At 41.4% G+C, this 22,908-nt stretch overlaps 1 protein-coding gene across 1 annotated transcript in view; it reads right to left on the bottom strand.

The window, feature by feature from the left end:
- The window catches only part of mdn1 (midasin AAA ATPase 1), a 178,672-nt gene that overhangs the window by 152,829 nt on the left and 2,935 nt on the right, over window positions 1-22,908 (bottom strand). The window contains exons 2-10 of the mRNA XM_067985297.1: window positions 16,776-16,999; window positions 14,247-14,471; window positions 13,227-13,334; window positions 11,558-11,750; window positions 9,038-9,247; window positions 7,693-7,824; window positions 6,907-7,010; window positions 5,844-5,958; window positions 2,765-2,964 (exon numbers count right to left, since the gene is read on the bottom strand). Of these exons, the coding sequence (XP_067841398.1) occupies window positions 2,765-2,964; window positions 5,844-5,958; window positions 6,907-7,010; window positions 7,693-7,824; window positions 9,038-9,247; window positions 11,558-11,750; window positions 13,227-13,334; window positions 14,247-14,471; window positions 16,776-16,999 (1,511 nt within the window). The remainder of the gene's footprint in view (window positions 1-2,764; window positions 2,965-5,843; window positions 5,959-6,906; window positions 7,011-7,692; window positions 7,825-9,037; window positions 9,248-11,557; window positions 11,751-13,226; window positions 13,335-14,246; window positions 14,472-16,775; window positions 17,000-22,908) is intronic.

Raw genomic sequence — 22,908 nt, 5'->3', positions numbered from 1 at the left:
CACAGACAAAGGAAAATACTAATAGTTAGGAAAGGAGTCACAAAAGAAAGCACGAATTTAAGTTATCAGGAACCATGACTACGGTGTAATCATGTCGAGTAAGGGGACAAGTAGCAGAATGGATAACAAGCGGGCTACAAAACAGAAAATAGGGGTTAAAGATAGTTACTCAGACTGGCAAAAGAGAAATCTATCTACAATTTGGACTCAGGAATCAGAAGTACAGTTTCAAAATTTGCAGACGACACCAAATTGGAGGGTGTAGTTAATACTGGAGGAGGACTGCAACAAAATACAGGAAGACATTAATAAACGCACAGAATGGGCATGTAATTGGCAAATGAATTCAATATAGACAAATGTGACGTGGTACATTTTGGTAGGAATAATGGAGACCATACACTCCTTGGAAAATAAGAGTCTAAACAGGGTAGAGAAGCAGAGGGTTTAGGGGTACAGATACATAAATCACTAAAAATAGCAAGTGACAGGTTTAAAAAAAAAGCACTGGGTTCATTTCTGGAGGGATAGAATTGAAAAGCAGAGAAGTTAAGCAAAACTTGTGTAGAACCTTGGTTAGACCACATTTGGAGTACTGTGGACATTTCCGGTCTCCACACTATTGCACTGGAGAAGGTGCAAAAAAGATTTACTAGGATACCAGAAATGAGAGGTTATACCCATCAGGAAATATTGAATAGGTTGGAGCCCTTTTCTCCAGAAAAAAAGACTGAGGGGTAACCTGATTGAGGTCTTTAAGATAATGAAAGAGTTTGATAGGGTAGTCGTAAAGATGTTTCCACTTATGGGGGAGACCAGAACTAGGGGACATAAATATATGAGATCGTCACTAACAAAGCCAATAAGAAACTTCACCCAGAGTGTGGTTAGAATGTGGAACGCGCAACCACAGTAGTTGAAATGACAAGCATAGATGCATTTAAGGAGAAGCTAGATAAACATGAGGGAGAAGGGAATAGAAGGATACCATGATAGAATTAGATGATGGATGAATGAAAGGAGGCTCACATGGGGTATAAACACCAGCATGGACCTGCTGGGCCAAATAGCCTGTTTCTGTGCTGAACATTCTTTGTCGATTCCTGGACAATGCAGCAATGCAACAGGATACCACATTCTAAGCATGGAATTTAATTGCATTTAAAAAAAAAGTGGCCCAATGAATTGCTGCAGGGGATGAAGAAAAAAAATTGAAGGGAAACCCCGATAAAATTGTCAAGCACCTTCAAATCACTGTCTCCAAGCGGGATAGGAAGTAAACACAGACGTACATTGCCTGGCCAGACAAATGAGGGGTGGAAAAAGGAAAAATCCATATGCTTAACATAACAGACTCACTCCATCTTTCCCTTCCCCGCTCCCCCCTCCCAAATCAAAAAATGTAAACTTTTATCTTCTCTTGCATTAGCCTCAGATTGCTTCCAACCCCTTATAGCTACCGAGAATATTTTCCACACGAATGTACCCCCCCCCCTCAGGTTCTTCTCACATCTAGCCAGTCATGCACCACTCCCCAGCCAGTTAGTGTTATGTTAGAATTCAGCAAAGTTTCCTCTAAAAGCCAGAAAGAAAAGGGGCATTATTAGAAAATAAAGGGTATCCAGCCTGTACTTAGTGAGTGAGTGGGCTGTATTAGCATTCCAATGAGATAATGTCAATTCCCAACAGTATTCTTTTTGTTGTTTCTTCCTACGAGGGAGGACAAACCTGAGTCTTGGAAGCAGCCAGAGAAGTAGGCAAAGGAACACAGGAAAATTAGTGCTATGTTAATGCTACTTCATGCATTGGGCACTGAACTGACTCCACTCCCAAAAATTTAAAATCAGTTGAGGAGGACATTTGCACTCAGGTTCTTCCAAGTGTGGTGGGGGGCAGTGGGGCAGGGTGTGGGCTGAAGAGGAAGCAGAATTTGTATCAGTCTCTCGAGTCATCTGGTGAAGGGAAACCTGGCCGTACGGGAACACATACCATAGGACTCAATCTACTTTGGCAATTTGAGCAAAGACTGACTGAGATAATCCATGGAAATCTCACTGGATTGTTCCCAACTAAGGAAGTACTGGACTAAAGTACATTAAATGCCTAAAAGGAAAAGTCACATTTTGTTTGCATTGGTGGCAAACCAAGTGGTCGGAACTATTGAGCCAATTTAGATGAAAGACCCAAATTAACACTATTGAAGATGGTCATTAATCCAGATGGTACCATCACATCTGTACAGTAATTCAGAAGTTCTATTATGCACAATAGCATAACCACACCAATTGCCTATCAGCCATGAGGTTATCAGTATTTAATTTAGGAAAAAAAATATTGTAATGACATTTTTGGTTTAAAAAAGTGTTACCTGTTGCAATGAATCCCTCTTTAAAGAGACAGTACTTTAACCTTCTAAACATCACTTGAATAGAAGTTCATGCACCACGACCACATACTAATTTGTAATAGTTATTTTCACAGGTCAGTTTTAAATACTATTTCTGCATCACCTGCCCAAAGTTTCATACAAAGTTTTGCCTGACATGCCACTGAATTTTTCCTTCTTGCACTGTGCAACACTGGTGAGCCTTGAATTTATTTCTGAATTTCAATTGAAATTTGTATATTCAGCATTAACCATCATGCTGCAGATAGAAAATGCAATTTCCTTCCCTCCTATGACTATGATTGAAGTAGAAATGTTTTTTTAAGAACAGAACACTAAGTTACTATTTAAAACAAACTAAAATAAACTGTTACAAACCTTAAAGATAATCCTCTTCCCTCAAGACACATGTCTTTTTCATCAGTTTTTGATTCATATTCATCAGGCACTTGTTTGCTCCCATGATTTCCAGCCAAGGTGACCTGTGAGCCATGATGTTTCTTGCCAGTCAGTTGGCAGTAAATGTCCAAAAGACGATCTATTACCATTTCCAGGCTCGGATACCGGTTTACTAACACCTGTAAACAAGAAGTTCAAGATAGCAAATGTTGAAAGAAACCAAATCACCAAGATGCACAAGTTTTATAACCAGGAATAAATACATGCTTAAAACCTCAACACCATAAAATGTGCATTATTGTCCCTCTCCTACATGCCATTCTGCAGTGAATATAGCTGGCAGTCTACTACTTTAAGGCCTATACCAATATTACAGCGCAAGTTAGTTTACAGAAGTTTGTCTTATATTTAATTGCCTTTTCCAAAACAATTATCATCTGTTCAGCAAACTGCCACAGCCCCCAGTGTGCCTCATTTGTACAGCATGACGCACCATGGATGCGCCTACGAATATACAATGGTGCTCAAGGGCCCGACTGCATGGAGCCAGTATTTTGCAGTGATAAATAGGTGCGGAACTTCTATAATGCATGGCATGTGATTAATGAAGTAACGGAGGGAGGGTAGTGCGGTTCATGCGTATGTGGACTTTCAAACGGCATTTGACAAAGTACCACATAATAGACTAATAAGCAAAATTAAACCCCATGGGATTAAAGGGACAGTGGCAGCATGGATACGAAATTGGCAAAGGGACAGAAAGCAGAGAGTAGTGGTGAACAGTTGTTTTTCAGACTAGAGAGAAGCATATAGTAGTGTTCCCCAGGGGTCGGTATTAGGACCACTGCTCTTTTTGATATATATTAGTGACCTGTACTTGAGCATACAGGATATAATTTCAAAATCTGCAGATGGCACGAAACTCAAATGCAGTAAACAATGAGGACAGTAACAGACTTCAGGAGAACATTCAAACTGATGAAATGGGCAGACACATGGCAGATGAAATTTAACACAAGTGTGAAGTGATGAATTTTGGTAGGAAGAATGAGGAGAGGCAATATAAACTAAATAATCAATTTTAAAGGGGGTTGCAGGAACAGAGAGACCTGGGGTGTATGTCCACAAATCTTTGAACAGGTTGAGAAGACTGTTAAAAAAGCATATGGAATCCTTGGCTTTATTAATAGAGACAGAGTGTACAAAAGCAAGGAATTTATGCTAAACCTTTATAAAACACTGGTGAGACCTCAGCTGGAGTATTGTGTTCCATTCTGAGCACCAGAAAAGATTTACTGGAATGGTACCAGGGATGAGGGACTTCAGTTATGTGGAGAGATTGGAGGAGCTGGGGTTGTTCTCTTTAGAAGAGGTTAAGGGGAAATTTGGGAGAGTTATGCAAAATTATGAACGGTTTTGATGAGTAAAATAAGAGAAACTGTTTCCAGTGGCAGAAGGGTTGGTAACCAGGGGAAACAGATTTAAGGTGATTGCCATAAGAACCACAGGCGACATGAGGAAATTAGCTTTTTGTTTTAAAAAAGGGAGCGAAGGATAGACTGAGTAATTACAGGCCAGTCAGTCTAACCTTGGTGGTGGGCAAATTATTGGAATCAATTCTGAAGGACAGGGTAAACTACTCCATGCCTTTCCAAGTGATAATCAAGAACAGTCAGCACGGATTAGTTATGGGGAGGTTGTGTCTGACTAACTTGATTGAATTTTGAGGAGGTGACAAAGAGGATCGATGAGGGTAACGCAAGTGATGTAGTCTACATGGATTTTAGCAAGGCTTTTGACAAGGTCCCACATGGCAGATTGGTCAAAAAAGTAAAGACCCATGGGATCCAAGAGAAAGTGACAAATTGGATCCAAAACTGGCTCAGTGGCAGGAAGCAAAGGATAATGGTTGACAGATGTTTTTGCGACTGGATGGCTGTTTCCAGTGGGGTGCCGCAGGGCTCGGTACTAGGTCCTTTGCTTTTTGTGGTATACATTAACAATTTGGACTTAAACGTAGGGGGCATGATTAAGAAATTTGCAGATGACACAAAGATAGGCCATGTGGTTGATAGTGAGGAGGAAAGCTGTAGACTGCAGGAAGATATCAATGGACTGGTCAGGTGGGCAGAAAAGTGGCAAATGGAATTCAATCCAAAGAAGTGTGAGGTAATGCATTTGGGGACAGCAAACAAGGCAAGGGAATACACAATAAATGGGAGGATACTGAGAGGTGTAGAGGAAGTGAGGGACCTGTCCACAGATCCCTGAAGGTCGGACAGGTAGATTAGGTGGTTAAGGCGGCATATGGAATGCTTTCCTTTATTAGCCGAGGCATAGAATATAAAAGCAGGGATGTTATGCTGGAACTGTATAAAACACTAGTTAGGCCACAGCTTGAGTACTGTGCATAGTTCTGGTCACATTACAGGAAGGATGTAATTGCACTAGAGAGGGTACAGAGGAGATTTACGAGGATGTTACCAGGACTGGAGAATTTTAGCTATGATGATAGATTGGATAGGCTGGGGTTGTTTTCCTTGGAACAGAGGATGCCGAGGGGTGATTTGATTGAGGTGTACAAAATTAAGAAGGGCCTAGATAGTGGATAGGAAGGACCTATTTCCCATAGCGGAGGGGTCAATAACCAGGGGGCACAGATTTAAAGTGATTGGTAGAAGGATTAGAGCGGAAATGAGAAAAAGTTCTCATCCAGAGGGCGGTGGGGGTCTGGAACTCACTGCCTGAGAGGGTGGTAGAGGCAGAAACCCTCAACTCATTAAAAAAATTCCTGGATGTGCACCTGAAGAGCAGTGACCTGCGGGGCTATGGACCAAATGCGGGAAAGTGGGATTAGGCTGGGTGGCTCGTTTCTCAGCCGGCACGGACACGATGGGCCGAATGGCTTCCTTCTGTACTGTAAATTTTCTATGATTCTATACCCACGAGTTTTTGCACTGCCTAAAAGGGTGATGGAAGCAGTTTCAATCACGGGGGGGGGGGGGGGGGGGGTCTCAGATGAAAGCACATGAGCAAAAAAGTAAAATGAAAAACTCACTTCTTTTAGTTCTGCCCTGTTCATGTTGTCCAATTGGATTTTGGTCCAGAGTTTGTCCAGCAAAGTTGCATGAGTGTTTTGTTGTCTATACCAACCAGCATTGCTACTAAACAGCCTAGGAGAGGTCAAATACAAACAGTGACTTGCAGGTAAGGAAAGAAAAAAGCAGCTCATGCTTCAGCACTTGGCACAGTTCAATTGCTGCCGTTATTCAAATATCCTGTTGAATAAGCAGTTTCTCTTCAGCAATAAATCAGAGCAATGCAATTTTGGCCGACTGGACATATAGCTCAGCTGAAGTGCCCGACCTCGATTTGTCCTCATCTCTACTGGATACAAATTATGTAAGTTCACATCCAGTTTGAAGTTGTTAATGAAGGATCCTCAGCAAGATCTCTCATTTCTAAGAATGCTTCTCATGAAATTGCCAGAATTCAGCAAAAATGTGAAGAATACCTACTGTAAATGATTGGATGCTAAAACCAACACTCTTTTGCCTGAAAACAACCTTCACATCACAGATCTCACTGTCTCCCAAGTGGTGGGGGTAGAATGCATCTCAGTCCAGTCACCCTGAACAGCTCTTACTCAAGCTTCCAATCATTAATGGTCAAGAATTACTTCAAATGCAAACAGTGACTTGCAGGGAGCAAGTTGCTTACTGGTTTTATGGTTGGAGAAGGGTATAGGAAGCAGGAAAACTTAGCAATTGAATTTTATTTAAATATATACTATAGAAGGTATAAATTGTTTTAATTTGAACTCTAGATTACACAATTCTTTGAACAGAACATATGGTTTAACTGGCACCAGTAACATGGGAGTAGATTTTCAACTTGCCACCTTGGCGTAAAACTGGCAATGCAGATCAGCTGCCCGATTTTCATTTTCATTGATTTCACGGGCAGCCGCTCTGCAATGTCAGTTTTATGCCAGGGCGACAAGTTGAAAATCTACCCCATTATGTTTTATTCTAAGCAACATTCTTCAACATCCGGTTTGTTGTGCTAGTATGCTCATCATCTCCAAACAATTGAGACAATAGTCGTTTGCAGTGCCTGACCTTCGAGTAGCAAAAAACTGGAACCCAGTTGCTGCCTTTATGCAATCACCACGTCCAGGAATCAGGAGCTCTCCAGTCTCCAGGAGAGGTATCAGCACTGATATCTGCAATACAAAAGGAATTAGTGCATTTAAATAAAGAATTGAAAAAGTTAAATATCCTGAAATATACGTGTATATGCAACTAAATGATAAAAGCACAGATATATAGGTCTGTTCAATTAACATTTTTGCATCTGACCACCAAAACTTGTGTTGGGAAAATGAGCTCGAGTGAAAGTTACAACTACTAGTTGTATCTTTTGGCAAGTTTACATATGAATGTTTACTAATGTTTTGTACTTTGTAAAATTCAATACTTAGGTTAAAAACAAAAATCACACTGATTTAGAATAGGCCCAATTAGAAGAGCACCTTTATGGACCTAAACTGCAGAGGTCAGGTTCACGAGGTAGTTAGCATGTCCCTGAAGGGTTAGAGATACCCACGAGCATAAAACTCAACACGAGATAGAAGCACAAGGATTGTGCCAATGGTAGCATACAGAATGTAGTTCAATGAATAATTGAATTACTCCACTGAACTCAATAAAGATCCACTCTGCACACGACTGTCTTGCTGATTCATGTAATAAAATTATGCATCTGCTGTATACATGAGTAATCAAACATCTCTATAGTCTTGTGCTGCTTATACTATAAACTGCAATTGGACAATTTTATATTTTTTTAAAAAATCAAAACCATGGTTTAACACGCAAACATGCAATGCTCAGAGGGGTACATACCACATCTAAAGGTGCATAGTCAATGTCCTCCAGGAGGATCCAATATCCATTCGTTACTGCTTGTGTCAAAGATCCAGGCTGCCAAACAAACTCCCCTGGAACATCCGCACAGCGATACATTCCCAGCAACATCTAATATACAAATAAAAAATTGTGCTCAAGAATTATTAAGAGGTGGGTCATTAGAGTTGTTAAAACATGCAAATTTCTCTCCCCTCCAGAACAAATTACTGTTCAATAAATTCAGATTAGAAAAAAAACATTAGGAAACAACAACCATTCTAATGCAAGTTTGTGGCATCACCTGGAGATAATTCTGTTCACATACCTTCTTCAGACTCTCCCTAATTAAGCAGTTCAAGAGGAAGTCAAGATACAGCTCTCAGATTGCATAGTTTTTTTTTGTGGGCGGGGGAGGACCAAAAAGACAGAGAGCGAGGCAGATGATCTGCCTAGTCCCAGTTGCAGAATGGTAGTAGAGATTCGTATAGACCTTCAGGCAGTCAGGCTGGCATCAACAAAAGCCTGAGAACAGAAATACAACTCCACTGCTACCTTCTCCAAAAAAAAATGGAATTTAGACAATTAGAGGTAAAAAAAAAATCTTGATAAGTGAAAGCGTAATCTGGTGTAACAATAGAGTAGCTGAAAGCAGGTCTTTAAGAATTTGCTTCAGATTTAAATGCAAATAGGGTGGACTGCGTGCATTTACTTCCAAGTGTTCAAACCAAAATCCTGGCTTTAGAAATAATTTCCAGACATGCAACCTATTCACTTAACAGAAGTTAAATTTGTATGTGCACTGAAAGTAACTAGTAATCAATAACCAGATTCACAAAATGCGTCACAAAATGAAACATTGATCTCTTTTGTAATTCAGTGACCTGGAAGTTACAACTCCATTGTAGAAATTCAAGCATTCAAACAGATGTATGCTCAGTGTGTCCTTCTGATACAATCTAACTTTCAAAACAACCTTCTCACTGCGAACAAGTTTATTTGGTCTGGACACATATGGGATATCTTGGACAACAATTTACATAAATCAAACTAAGCAGAAATTGGTCACTAATCATTAAATTTTACAAATAAATACTCAGTGGCCTATAACTGAGCTCATCAGCATTTCACATGTTGAAACCACAAAGTGGGCAGGCACGCTTGCACACTGTTGCATTGAATATTGAAACTCAGCATCATAAACATTTGCCTTTTTATTTCTCCTCCTCTCCTCTCCCCCCAAAAGGTAGCACTCCCGCCTGTGACAATGAAACGCTTTGGGATGCCGAGGATGTGAAATGCACTATATAAATGCAAGTTCTTTATATATGTCTTCCTTTCATACCTTGCTATCAGTCTGGTCTCCGAGCTGTACTTTTAGAAAGTCAGGTGGCTTTTGTCGACCTGTAAGCGCTGCCAAATATTCTACTAAAGCAGTTTTACCACAGCCGATTGGTCCTTCCAGCAGCACAGCATTCTGAGACACCACTGCCATAGCCAGGTTCTGCAGATAACTGTAGGTGGAAGCTACTAATACAAGGGGCTTACTGATGCACTGAAGAGAAAAAGAAAAAAAATTGCACTGTCAAAAATAGCAATCCTTTAAAATATATAAAAGCTGGTCACAAATCATTTAGTTATCACCAAGTGACTATTTCACAACTCTACAGAAAATCCAAAGATCAAAGTTACATTATATAGATTGCCACTAAGGACACATTTTGAAACTTAAAGATTGTGTGGACATTCAATTATCTAGTTCTTCAAAAATTCTAAACATCTACATCAACGTATGCACAAATATGCACACAAACAGGCCACCTCACTTGCTGCCCAAAATAGTGGATTAATAATCTGCAGCAGTAAATAAAAAATAAATATTTAAGCAGTGCCCAAATTACAATTCTTATTCATTTATACAATTGATATTTCCTGCAAGACTTCAGTTTACATTCTGCACAGAATTTCAATGTGCTAACAAGAGACTAGGAGAGTACAAGGGGACCAGTACAGTGTGGAGTTTAGCCTTAGTGAGAGATCATCCTCGAGGCACATTTTAAACAGTTTGAAGAGTTTAGCTTAGATGCGAGCTGGAAGAAACAGCTGTAGCCTGAGAAGTGCGGGAGGTCCTGGATGCTGTGTGTGTCCAGGATGACGTGTGCAGGAAATATCTCCACTGCTTGCGCTTGAGCCCAAAGATTCTGAGCTTGAGGAGCAGCTGGGGACACTGTCAATATATGGGAAACTAAAGAGTTCCTGGAATGTACTGTCTCGGAGGTAGTCGCTCCACAGGCAGCGCAAGTTAGTGAAGAAAGGAAGTGGGTGGCCGTCAGAGTAGGAAAAAGTGAGATGGGAGGCAGTGCAGAGATCCCTTAAGAGTATTGAACTGACTGAAAACCTATGATAACCACAATAACTTGGAGGCCACCATGGAGCAATTGGGCCAAGAGGGAGCTGAAGTGCAAAAATCCAGTAGTAATAGGAGATTCCATACTCGTGGGAATGGACAAACATTTTTGTAGCTGCAAGTCTCATAGGTGCCTGGTCTCAGTGTCCCTCCGTTAGAGAAGGAAAAACTGGGCAACATTTTCTCTCCGAGCTATACCGTGACCTGGACTGCTTCAACACCTGGATTAAGAGGTCAGGGAGTAAACGTTTTATTTTCAGTCAAGTTCATAACATTAGAATTGGAGGGGTAGGGGCCTGCCGGGCGTGTGTGGAACACAAAACGTGGGCTATCCTGGATTCACAAGATATCCAGGAGACATGTCTCCATCAGGTACCTGATGGTGGAATCTCAGGTGCAAAATTGCTGGGCTTGAGGACCAACTCTGCATTCCAGGACATCTGAGGGAATGAGGCCTTTTTGGATCACATGTTCCAGACAGAGTTAGGCAGTTGGAGTTAACGGATGTAGAAGGAGGCAGAAAGGGCAAGAAAGCACAAGGTTCCTGAAGCTGTCCAATACCTACAAGGAGGTCAGCAGCAGTGACAGCTGTAGGAAGAGATTCCATTATCCGAGCCATATTTGAAAGAAAAATCTGAGTATGAGGAAAGTGATTTAAGTAGCTATCTCTTCCAGAGAACTGCCACAGGCATGTTGGTTCAAATAGCCCCCTTCTGTGCTGAAAAACTATGAACCCATGAGAGATCAGGAAGAGTGGGAATGCCAGGGAGAAGAGTAAAGTGTAGAAGTAAGCTCTTAAAATAATGCACACAAATGCAAGGAGCATTGAGGAGGTTCTATGGTAATGGAAGTAATGGACAGATCTTTCATAGCCGGCAACAGGTAAAATTGTACATTTTATGACCTCTGCTAGAAAGTGCATGCACGAGGACGTCAGAAGAGAACAGGTTTGGGGTCAGCTGCAACGTGTCCTGTACTTAAATAACCTCCTGAAGATCACCATTAAGGCTCACATTAAAACAGCCGATTAATCAAGGTACCAGAATAGAACCACATTCAAAGGAATCAACATCCTCAGACGATGAGAGGAGATAGCAAAAATTGAGGTGACCTAACTTGACATAGGAAAAGGACTTAACCTCTGATCTTACTGGTCTGTGTAACTCAGTAATACAATGGGCTGTGTATTTATCTATAAAGGCCGCTGAAGAAATTCTAAATACATGTTTATAATGGCTGCGGGGTTGACATATACGCTCCAACTTCAAATAGTTCTAAGAACACAAAATTTCTTAGCTTTCTCAATGTTTTCCACAATGTCAGCATTTTGAAGACTAATATATCTCCCATGATGTTACTCATTGATTAGTATGGATTGGCCTAGTCATAAGATCACAAAACCCCAGTTTTAAAAAAGTATAATTCTAAATGATAAATGCATCTCAATGATTGTTCCACCTGGTCCTGATGGATGCGTTGTTTCCGTGGTAACACCACTCCACATAAAGCAACAACATTCTCAGACAGATCTCCAGACAATATCTGCCCTTGTGTATATTTTTGCTGTTTCTCTTTCTGCCACAGAGTTGTCTTAGGATTTGTCAGAACCAAGGCCTTCTCCACATTCAGCAACAGATCACCTTCCAACAACCTGCAAAGCAAAATGTTTTTTTTTAAAAAAAACAGAACACAAATCTAAGTTTCACATCAGTAGGGGTATTAATCATGGAGACATATAAAGAGGGAAGGCAGAAACATAAGCAAAGCTCCCTTTCACTTCAAAATAACTGTTCTGAACTATGTACATAGCAATGTCACTGCAAACTGAAAAGTCAATTTTTATAATAAAATATTTATACACACAAGTGTATATGAATACACCCCTCTACCATCTTTTGGTCCCTACTGCTTCTGCACCATTTTTAAACTGGATATTGTGCTGACAAAGCATAAGTTAAACATTAATCACAACAGTTACCACCAGACTAAATTATGCTGCGAGAAGCTACTGGCCACTTAAGTCTAGCTAAAATCAGAAAGTCCCAATTGTTAAGATCATAAGCGTTATTTACAACAGCCCATTATGGTAAGACTATTATTCCAGTCTACCAGTATGATTTTGGTGCAGTGTAAAACAAAGTATAGTAACATGTTGCTGATTTTGCAATAGCTAATAATCAATTGGTATCAATAGCATGTCTACCCAACAAAAAAAAACTTACTTGGATGACCTGCTGCACTACCGATTCCCAATGACCGAGTAGCCAGCTCTAATCATTAAGAATGTCACCAAAATCAGAAGCAGAGTTCGGCACATTCCAAGATCAAACTTCCAGCACTCACTAATGCAAGGAAGCAGTACCAGTCACTATAATTTGAGCACAAGTCAAATGACAAAGTTTGCCTTCTGTTAAATGTAATTAAATGGCAAGTATGTGCTCAAACCCAAAATATTAGACAAGTGGACTGGTGCAACAACTCAGGATAGTTACTTTTCCCAGTGGAAAGAAAAATCAATTACTTGTCAATGGAAAAAGAAATCCATAAGTTCTTATTCAAAAAGCTCATAACAGGAATGGTTGCCAGAGGCCAATCAAACTAAATGTCCTTTTCTAGTTCCAACATTTCTTTTATACAGAGTTTTAAAACTTGTCCACTTTGAAAAAAAAGTTTCATAAAATTAGTGTAAAATCTGATCTCTCTTATGAAAGACATCTCTTTTTACAAGCACACTTACAGGTTACATTTGTCTGCATCACACATATATACTTTCCATTAAGTTCCTAGTTGGCTCTTCAATGCCCAAGGCCTAATTTTATCTGTGAATCTTGCTGCATTGTGTTATATAAAATATACCATTGACCAGCACACAATTATAAGTTGCAATAATTTTACATGGTATCAGAAACTAAAACACACATGAAATACTAAAAGCTGAAACTGGTTCAAAAGATTAAGCTTTTAAGCTAAAAATTCACAAATTTCTTCTCAACAAGCATCTGAAGTCATTCACCAATTCAGGATAAATATACTAAAGATGGAGTTCTTCAAAGATTTAAATGCCATCTAGCAGGTGGAGCAAGTTTCCTTTACTTTAGATGATTTAACCTTGGTATGACAAACTTACTGGAGTCTAAAATTTGTCAGTTCTTCTGTAGTGAGAATCTTCTTGAAGAAATGGTTCTTCTGTTCATCACTCATGTTTGTTACAACTGCAAGACAGCTAGCTGTGTACCTGAAAGATTTTAAAAAAGTGATATACAATACTCCAGCTGACAAATACACTATGTATGGTATTAAGCCGTACAGACCAGACATGCTACAAGGTTTCCACCAAATGGCCAGACAATACAGTTTTGCAGGCATAAGGAATGTTTCCGCTATCAACCCCATCTATAGCGCATTTGGAAATCTGAAGTGTAGGATAGTTTTTATTAATAAGGGAGGTATAAAAAAAGTAATATTGAAGGCCACAATGCATCAAAAGGATGCTGTAGAGGGTTTTGCATTTAGATTATAAAAAGCAGGTACAGAACAATTTGTAAGGTTCAAAGACCACTCTTTGCTGCTAAACATCTCCCACAAGTGCTCCCCTCCCTCAGGTTTTTGTTCTGTATTACATTATTTCTGGAACAGCACATGTAAATCTTAATCCACATCATTGCAAGAACAAATTATTTTATGGTTACAAAAAGATACCGTACAGGAATTTTTCTCTCTCCTGCATATTAGTAGGCAGTGGGCCGGAACCAAGTTAATAACAAATGCAAAAATCAGTTGCGCTGCAACACGTTTAACCCAATAGTGAGGGTACAGGCAAGGGAAAAAAAAACCTGCTGTGAATCAAACATTCACTACATAATTTGTGATCTGATCATTCAGTTTGCAGTTAGCTATTTGAACGATCATTTATCCAGACTTTCAATACATCTACTAAAATGTTAAATGCTGTGAGGCATAAATGGGAAGGAGCAAGTAGAAATGAAAGTTGCCAATTTTAAAAAAAATTATACACTTCAAGGGCATTTCTGCATAACTGGCTTATTAAATCAAATTTCAATACTCAAATTAATGATTTTAAATTAGCTCCCCCCCCCCAAAAATAGATTGAATATATGTGGTTAAAGGTTATGAGTCTTATACATACCAGCGGACCAAGGTATCGTGGCTTCTCAACAATGGAATGCATACACTCCAATCCCACAATTCACTGAACGCTATCCAGTTTTCCTTCAGGAGTCTGCACGCTGCACTCATGAGGTCTCGAAGCTTCATGCGTTTCCGACCATATCGAACTGTACTTGAATCTGAACTTTCCAAAAACAACCTCTGAAATACTGGTGGAGAATCCTTAAAGTATCTCAGTGCAAACCTTCAGGAGACAAACAGGTTACAGAAATTACAAATGAAATTCATTAATGTGCTATTAGACACACAAAAATAATTCCCAAGCATCCCCTGGAAATTATCTCTATAAGCTGTACGTACAACAGTCACTCAACATGTGTATGGGAACACCATCCTGACAAACATATCGCAATTCATTCATAGTTTCCAGGTCAAAATCCTAGAACTCCCTATTCAATAGCACTGGACTGCAGCGGTTCAAGAAGGTGGCTCACCACCACTTTCTCAAGGGCATATTCTGAGAATGAATTTTTAAAAATGCGATCATAATGGGTACAAGAACACTTCATATTTGTTTGTTCTTCATTATGACAGCATTCTCTCCTCTGCAATCACCTCATTCTGATGAGCATGCAGACATTTTTATCCTCAGCTCAACATGAAGTACCATAAATTTACATGAAAAATGTGTTTCTGCCACGTATTGGGCTTGTACATGCTTGAATGGTGACCAATTTCTCACACTAGCTCCAACCAAGAGAGGAACACTACATGCATCTCAACGCTACAGCAAATTTGTGAAAATTTCTCATTCTGCGCAAACACCTTTAACACTTGAAAGAACAGTAAACCCCAAAACACTTGTTTAAAAAAATTCCAAATGTTTATGTTTATTATGTATCAAATTTTGATCCACATTATGTTTTTAAAAAAGGGCAGCACATTGGAACATGAACAACTTGCAGCTTTGTGGGTCACAAGCACAAACGGATAAACTTGCATCGCAGCAACACAACAGTGGTGAAAAGAGGGGTATGCACATGAAGGGGTGGGGGGAGGGAAAAACAAAATGGGAAAAGTGAACTCTTGACAGCTTTCAAGTGCCAGCTGAGAATAGCACTGGGAAAGTTTGTCCACTTGTGCTGGTTGCCCACATAGATCAGCAGGAAAACAGAAGAATTCTTGCCAAAGTACACATGAAGTAATATACCTTGAAGTCAGGTGTAGATCAAACACCATCCCCCACCCCACCCCTACCACCAAGCCTTTCCTTTGACTAAATGCATCTAAAACCAAATTTCCTCCTCCAACTTGTATGATGAAAGGCACTATATAAATGTAAGACCTCCCCAGGCACTTAAGAGAAATAAGAGGAATGGGCAACATGCCAAGCAAGAGTCAGGAGAGGTGAGTGAAGGCTAGGTCAAAGACAAGTTTTTAGAAGGACAGAGAATTAGAGGTAGAGGAATTGTAGGATGGAAATCCAGAGAGTAGAACCAAGGCAATGGACATCTCTGCCACTGATGATGGAATAGAGGGGTGGGGAAAAGATGCACAGGGGACAGATGCAGGGCATCAAAGGGTGCAGCAAGGCATGTACAACTGGAGAAAGTCACAAAGGGAAGGAGATGCAACGCTGCAGAGAAATTTAAAAATAAGGACAACGACTGGATCGTTGGGAACAGGGAGCTATTGTATTCAGTGAAAATGAGTGTGATGGGAGAGTTGGTCTTAAGTGTAGAACCTGATGCAGACAGCTAGGTTTTGAACAAGTTGGAGTTCACGAAGACTGGACAATGGAAGGCCAGGAAGGATCGTGTGGAGGCAATCGAAGCATAGATAAATGTTTTATCAGCTGTGGGGAGGAGAGGGTTGAGTTAGGGGCAGACACAGAAGTAGGCAGACTTGATGGAGAGGATGTGGAGAACAATGCACAGCTCAGGACTGCTGTACAAGTGATTACATATGAAACAATAAGTTTAGTGCTCAGCAGCTAAATGCAGCATGTGGTGTTTCAATGAGTCAGACTGACTGGGAAAAACCCAGATTTCATTCCTCCACTGTCCTGAGTTAGCAGATCTCAGCTGTGGCAATAGTGCAGCAGCTACAGTTGGGCCTCAGGATACCCAGGGCTGAGAAGGCAGGGGTTGCAAAAGAAACAGACATGGATCCCATTTCAGACGGTGCTCCAAATACTCCTGTTGATAAGTGCGTGGATGTGGACACCACCCAAGGATGGGATGGGCTTCAGCAGCAAAGGCCTTTATGTTGAGCAGTCTGCCAAGGCTCACCCTGCAGGCACACAAATGAAGAATGGCCACTCGGGTGCTGCACTATAAGGCAGAAAGGGCCCATGAAATCATTCCTCACCATCAGTAGTAAAGATGGAAAATTAGAGGAAACGAAAAATTTGTTGTTAAGTGAGCCAGGGGTTCTGTAATTTAATTTGGTGCAACACTAATAAGTTAAAATATTATCTAGCTCTACACAACAGCAATTTGAACAGCTAGATTCTTCAAGCTCTGGAATTACAAGTGGAATGACTTACGAAATAACATCAGGGCTGATATCAATGAGTTTGCTCATTGCCACACACAGCCTCTCGTGTAGATCATGGTTGAATGCACCTCCTTTAATCGCCTTCACATTGCGTTCAAGAAGATCCAACAGCAAAGGCCTGAGGTGACGTCCAATCAGCAGTGTGCATTCTTTATCCAACAGTAGCTGGGCTAAGACATTAAGGATACACTGGCGATCCTGCTTGTTCCATATCTGGAGAGGGAGAAAAATCAATCACGCACGATATAGATTTACATATCACAACACAACATTTGAATGTTTTTCATTTGATAAATGAGACTTAATAGAATGCAAAAGCTAATATCAAAAATCAAATTAGCAGGATCAGTAATCAAGAAAATTCAACAACAGGTGGGCCACGGGAATTATTGGCACTTTAAGGCCGACTTGCAGAAAATCCAACCAAATTCTGCCAGAACAATGTCGATTCCGCGTAAGTCTGTCGAGGGTTTAGGGACAAATCAATCTCATTTTTTAAATTCCTTATAAACAGTGCTAAGCTGGTGGTTTTGTTTTTAAAAATTGAGATTTCAAACAGTTTAAAATCAGTTTACTGTGCTTAGTCTGAGTCATCATTTTTTTTATTCCTTCATGGGATGTGGGCGTTGCTGGCGAGGCCAGTATTTATTGCCCATCCCTAATTGCCCTTGAGAAGGTGGTGCTGAGCCACCTTCTTGAACCGCTGTAGTTTGTGCGGTGAAGGTTCTCCCACAGTGCTGCTAGGAAGGGAGTTCCAGGATTTTGAACCAGCGACGATGAAGGAACGGCGATATATTTCCAAGTCGGAATGGTGTGTGTGACTTGGAGGGAAACGTGCAGGTGGTGTTGTTCCCATGTGCCTGCTGCCCTTGTCCTTGTCCTTGTCCTTGTCCTTGTCCTTGTCCTTGTCCTTGTCCTTGTCCTTGTCCTTGTCCTTGTCCTTGTCCTTGTCCTTGTAGATGGTAGAGGTCGCGGGTTTGGGAGGTGCTGTCGAAGACGACTTTGCGAGTTGCTGCAGTGAATCGTGTGGGTGGTACACACTGCAGCCACTGTGCGTTGGTGGTGAAGGCAGTGAATGTTTCGGGTGGTGGATGGAGTGCCAATCAAGTGGGCTGCTTTGTCCTGGATGGTGTCAAGCTTCTTGAGTGTTGTTGGAGCTGCACTCATCCAGGAAAGTGGAGAGTATGCCATCACACTCCTGACTTGTGCCTTGTAGATGGTGGAAAGGTTTTGGGGAGTCAGGAGGTGAGTCACTCGCCGCAGAATACCCAGCCTCTGGCCTGCTCTTGTAGCCAGTATTTATATGGCTGGTCCAGTTAAGTTTCTGGTCAATGGTAACCCCCAGGATGTTGATGGTGGGGGATTCGGCAATGGTAATGCCGTTGAATGTCAAGGGGAGGCGGTTAGACTCTCTCTTGTTGGAGATGGTCATTGCCTGGCAGTTGTCTGGCGCGAATGTTACTTGCCACTTATCAGCCCAAGCCTGGATGTTGTCCAGGTCTTGCTGCATGCAGGCTCGCACTGCTTCGTTATTTGAGGGGTTGCGAATGGAACTGAACACTGTGCAATCATCAGTGAACATCCCCATTTCTGACCTTATGATGGAGGGAAGGTCATTGATGAAGCAGCTGAAGATGGTTGGGCCTGGGACAATGCCCTGAGGAAGTCCTGCAGCAATGTCCTGGGGCTGAGATGATTGGCCTCCAACAACCACTACCATCTTCCTTTGTGCTTGCTATGACTCCAGCCACTGGAGAGTTTTCCCCGATTCCCATTGACTTCAATTTTACTAGGGCTCCTTGGTGCCACACTCCGTCAAATGCTGCCTTGATGTCAAGGGCAGTCACTCTCACCTCACGTCTGGAATTCAGCTCTTTTGTCCATGTTTGGACCAAGGCTATAATGAGGTCTGGAGCCGAGTGGTCCTGGCGGAACCCAAACTGAGCATCGGTGAGCAGGTTATTGGTGAGTAAGTGCCGCTTGATAGCACTGTCGACGACACCTTCCATCACTTTGCTGATGATTGAGAGTAGACTGATGGGGTGGTAATTGGCCGGATTGGATTTGTCCTGCTTTTTGTGGACAGGACATACCTGGGCAATTTTCCACATTGTCGGGTAGATGCCAGTGTTGTAGCTGTACTGGAACAGCTTGGCTCGAGGCGCAGCTAGTTCTAGAGCACAAGCCTTCAGCACTACAGCCGGGATGTTGTCGGGGACCCATAACCTTTGTTGTAACCAGTGCACTCGGCCTTTTCTTGATATCACGTGGAGTGAATCGAATTGGCTGAAGACTGGCTTCTGTGATGGTGGGGATATGGGGAGGAGGCCAAGATGGATCATCCATTCGGCACTTCTGGCTGAAGATGGTTGCAAACGCTTCAGCCTTGTCTTTTGCACTCACGTGCTGGACTCCACCATCATTGAGGATGGGGATGTTTACAGAACCTCCTCCTCCCGTTAGTTGTTTAATTGTCCACCACCATTCACGACTGGATGTGGCAGGACTGCAGAGCTTTGATCTGGTCCGTTGGTTGTGGAATCGCTTAGCTCTGTCTATAGCATGTTGCTTCTACTGTTTAGCACGCATGTAGTCCTGAGTTGTAGCTTCACCAGGTTAGCACCTCATTTTTAGGTATGCCTGTTGCTGCTCCTGGGGAAAGCAGACTAGCAACTGTCAGAAAGGTAGTGAATTTCTTGAGTGTGTCCGGGATAGTTTTCTGCAGCAGTATGTCCTAGAGACAACAAGGTGGCAAGCCATACTAGATTTAGTAATGAGTAATGAATCAGATTTAGTTAAGAGCTTAATTGTGTGTGAACATCTATCCAATAGCAATCATAACATGATCGAGTTCAATGTAGTGTTTGAAAGGTAAAAAAGTGAATCATCTGCTAAGATCCTAGACTTGGGTATGACCGACTTCAATGGGATGAGACAGAGACTGTCCACAGTAAACTGGGCAAATCTGTTAATGGGTAAAACGACTGATGATCAGTGGGAAATGTTTAAAGAAACATTTAACAAGATACAGAACCGGTTTATACCCAAGGGGCAAGAACTCTACTTGCCAAAAAAAACCAGCCATGGACAACTAAAGAGGTAAGGTACAGTATAAGACATAAGGAAAGGACATACAAAAAGGCAAAAAATGGCACAGATCCTGGCGATGGGGAAAGATACAAAGATCAACAAAGGGTCACAAAACAGATAGTAAGACCTACAAAAAGAGTCTATGAAAAGAAACTTGCAAGGGATATCAAAACCAATACAAAGAACTTTTATAGTTATATTAGGACAAAGAGGGTGGTCAGGAGCAGTGTTGGCCCCTTAAAAACTGACAGTGGGGATATTGTCATTGACAATGGGGAAATGGCGGACATGTTGAATAATTGCATCAGTATTTACAGTAGAAAAAGATAGCATGCCGGAAATCCCAAGAAAACTAATATTGAATCGGGGACAGGGACTCGATAAAATTAACATAAGTAAAGCAACAGTAATGAAGAAAATAATAGCACTAAAGAGTGACAAATCCCCAGGACCAGATGGTTTCCATCCCAGGGTTTTAAAGGAAGTAGGTGAGCACATTGCAGATGCCCTAACTATAATCTTTCAAAGTTCTCCAGATTCAGGAACTGTCCCTCTCGATTGGAAAACTGCACGTCACTCTGCTTTTTAAGAAAGGAGGGAGAGGGAAACTGGGGAATTAGAGACCAGTTAGCCTAACATCTGTTGTGGGGAAAATGCTGGAGTCTATAATTAAGGATAGGGTGACTGAACACCTCGAGAATTTTCAGTTAATCAGAGAGAGCCAGCATGGATTTGTGAAAGGTAGGTCATACCTGACAAACCTGATTGAATTTTTTGAAGAGGTGACACAATGTAGTGGACAGGGGAATGTCAATGGATGTTGATGTTATTTATATGGACTTCCAGAAGGCATTTGATAAAGTCCCACATAAGAGACTGTTAGCTAAGATAGAAGCCCATGGAATCGAGGGAAAAGTACGGACTTGGTTAGGAAATTGGCTGAGCGAAAGGCGACAGAGAGTAGGGATAATGGGTAGGTATTCACATTGGCAGGATGTGACTAGTGGAGTCCCACAGGGATGTGTCTTGGGGCCTCAATTATTCACAATATTTATTAACGACTTAGATGAAGGCATAGAAAGTCTCATATCTAAGTTTGCCAATGACACAAAGATTGGTGGCATTGTAAGCAGTGTAGATGGAAACACAAAATTACAAAGGGATATTGATAGATTAGGTGAATGGGCAAAACTGTGGCAAATGGAATTCAATGTAGACAAATGTGCGGTCATCCACTTTGGATCAAAAAAGGATGGAACAGGGTACTTTCTAAATGGTAAAAGTTAAAAACAGTGGATGTCCAAAGGGACTTAGGGGTTCAGGTACATAGATCACTGAAGTATCATGAACAGGTGCAGAAAATAATCAATAAGGCTAATGGAATGCTGGCCTTTATATCTAGAGGACTAGAGTACAAGGGGCAGAAGTTATGCTGCAGCTGTACAAAACCCTGGTTAGACCACACCTGGAGTACTGTGAGCAGTTCTGGGCACCGCACCTTCGGAAGGACATATTGGCCTTGGAGGGAGGGAGTGCAGCGTAGGTTTACTGGAATGATACCCGGACTTCAAGGGTTAAGCTACGAGGAGAGATTACACAAATTGGGGTTGTATTCTCTGGAGTTTCGAAGGTTAAGGGGTGATCTGATCGAAGTTTAAAGATATTAAGGGGAACGGATAGGGTGGATAGAGAGAAACTATTTCCGCTGGTTGGGGATTCTAGGAGTAGGGGGCACAGTCTAAAAATTAGAGCCAGACCTTTCAGGATGTGATTAGAAAACATTTCTACACACAAAGGGTTGTAGAAGTTTGGAACTCTCTTCTGCAAACAGCAATTGATACTAGCTCAATTGCTAAATTTAAATCTGAGATGGATAGCTTTTTGGCAACCAAAGGTGTTAAGGGATATGGCCAAAGGCAGGTATATGGAGTTAGATCACAGATCAACCATGATCTTATCAAATGGCGGAGCAGGCACGAGGGGCTGAATGGCCTACTCCTGTTCCTATGTTCCTACTGCTCAGCTGTTAACACCTAGCTGCCACCACCTAGCTGCCACATCTGAATTCAGATGCAGGGGGAATGTGTACAGTGTGAAATGATTCAGGATTAAGCAGCTGCACAGCAATGGGGATTCTAAATAAACAAGCTCTGATGGGCCCAGCCCAGAGTGTTAAATATCTGTGTTTCCTCTAGCATTTTCTGTTTTTGTTTGAGGATTAGAACATTTACATTTCCAACAGTTGAGACACACACAGATTGTATACTGTAGATAAAGAGAAGGCACAGAAAGATACATAAAGTATATAAAATTACAACACAAACAGGCCATTCAACTCGACCAGTCCATGTCAGCATTTATCTACATGCAAATAGTTCCAATCACATTTACCCACCCTGTTCCCAGATCCATCTGTTCAATCTGAACTTGAATGTTGACATATTTTCTGTCTCAACTACTAAACCTGGAAGTGAATTCCACAGCCTCACAACTCTAAAGACATTTCTTCTGCCCTCTGTTCTAAATCTTACATCTACAGTCCTTCCTATAGTGTGGAACTCATCTTAAAGGTCTTATATAAAAGTTATGGTAATGATAAGCCTATATTCTACACCTTGTGATAATACTGGAATGCCATTAGTTTTTTTTAAAATGGCATCAACTTGAGGTGCTGCCTTTAACATCCTGTGAACCTGTCCCTTCAAATCCCTCTGCTCTTTCACAGCACCAAGTCAACTTCCATTCAAATACACACCCATTTCCCCAGGAATGAATGAAAGAAAAATTAAATTCAACATTGGCAGAGGTTTCTCTTCAAGTTACAAGTCCAACCCATTCCCTTCCTGTGTTATCAGTTCTATACCCTCCCTCCATATTGACAGACACCAAGAATTCATCAGTGGTCCAAGCCCCATGTTCCAGCCCCCACTTCTACTAAACTGCATTCCCCATCCAGTGATACTAAACCAAACATGCACTGTCCCCCAACGTGTGGGGGGGAGGGGGGAGTGTGGGGGGGAGGGGGGAGTGTG

The sequence above is a fragment of the Heptranchias perlo genome, chromosome 5 (genome assembly GCF_035084215.1).
Source record: "Heptranchias perlo isolate sHepPer1 chromosome 5, sHepPer1.hap1, whole genome shotgun sequence".
In the NCBI taxonomy this organism is placed as follows: domain Eukaryota; kingdom Metazoa; phylum Chordata; class Chondrichthyes; order Hexanchiformes; family Hexanchidae; genus Heptranchias; species Heptranchias perlo.
Note: the sequence above shows the minus strand (reverse complement) of the source record. Positions and strands in the feature narration are given on the sequence as shown.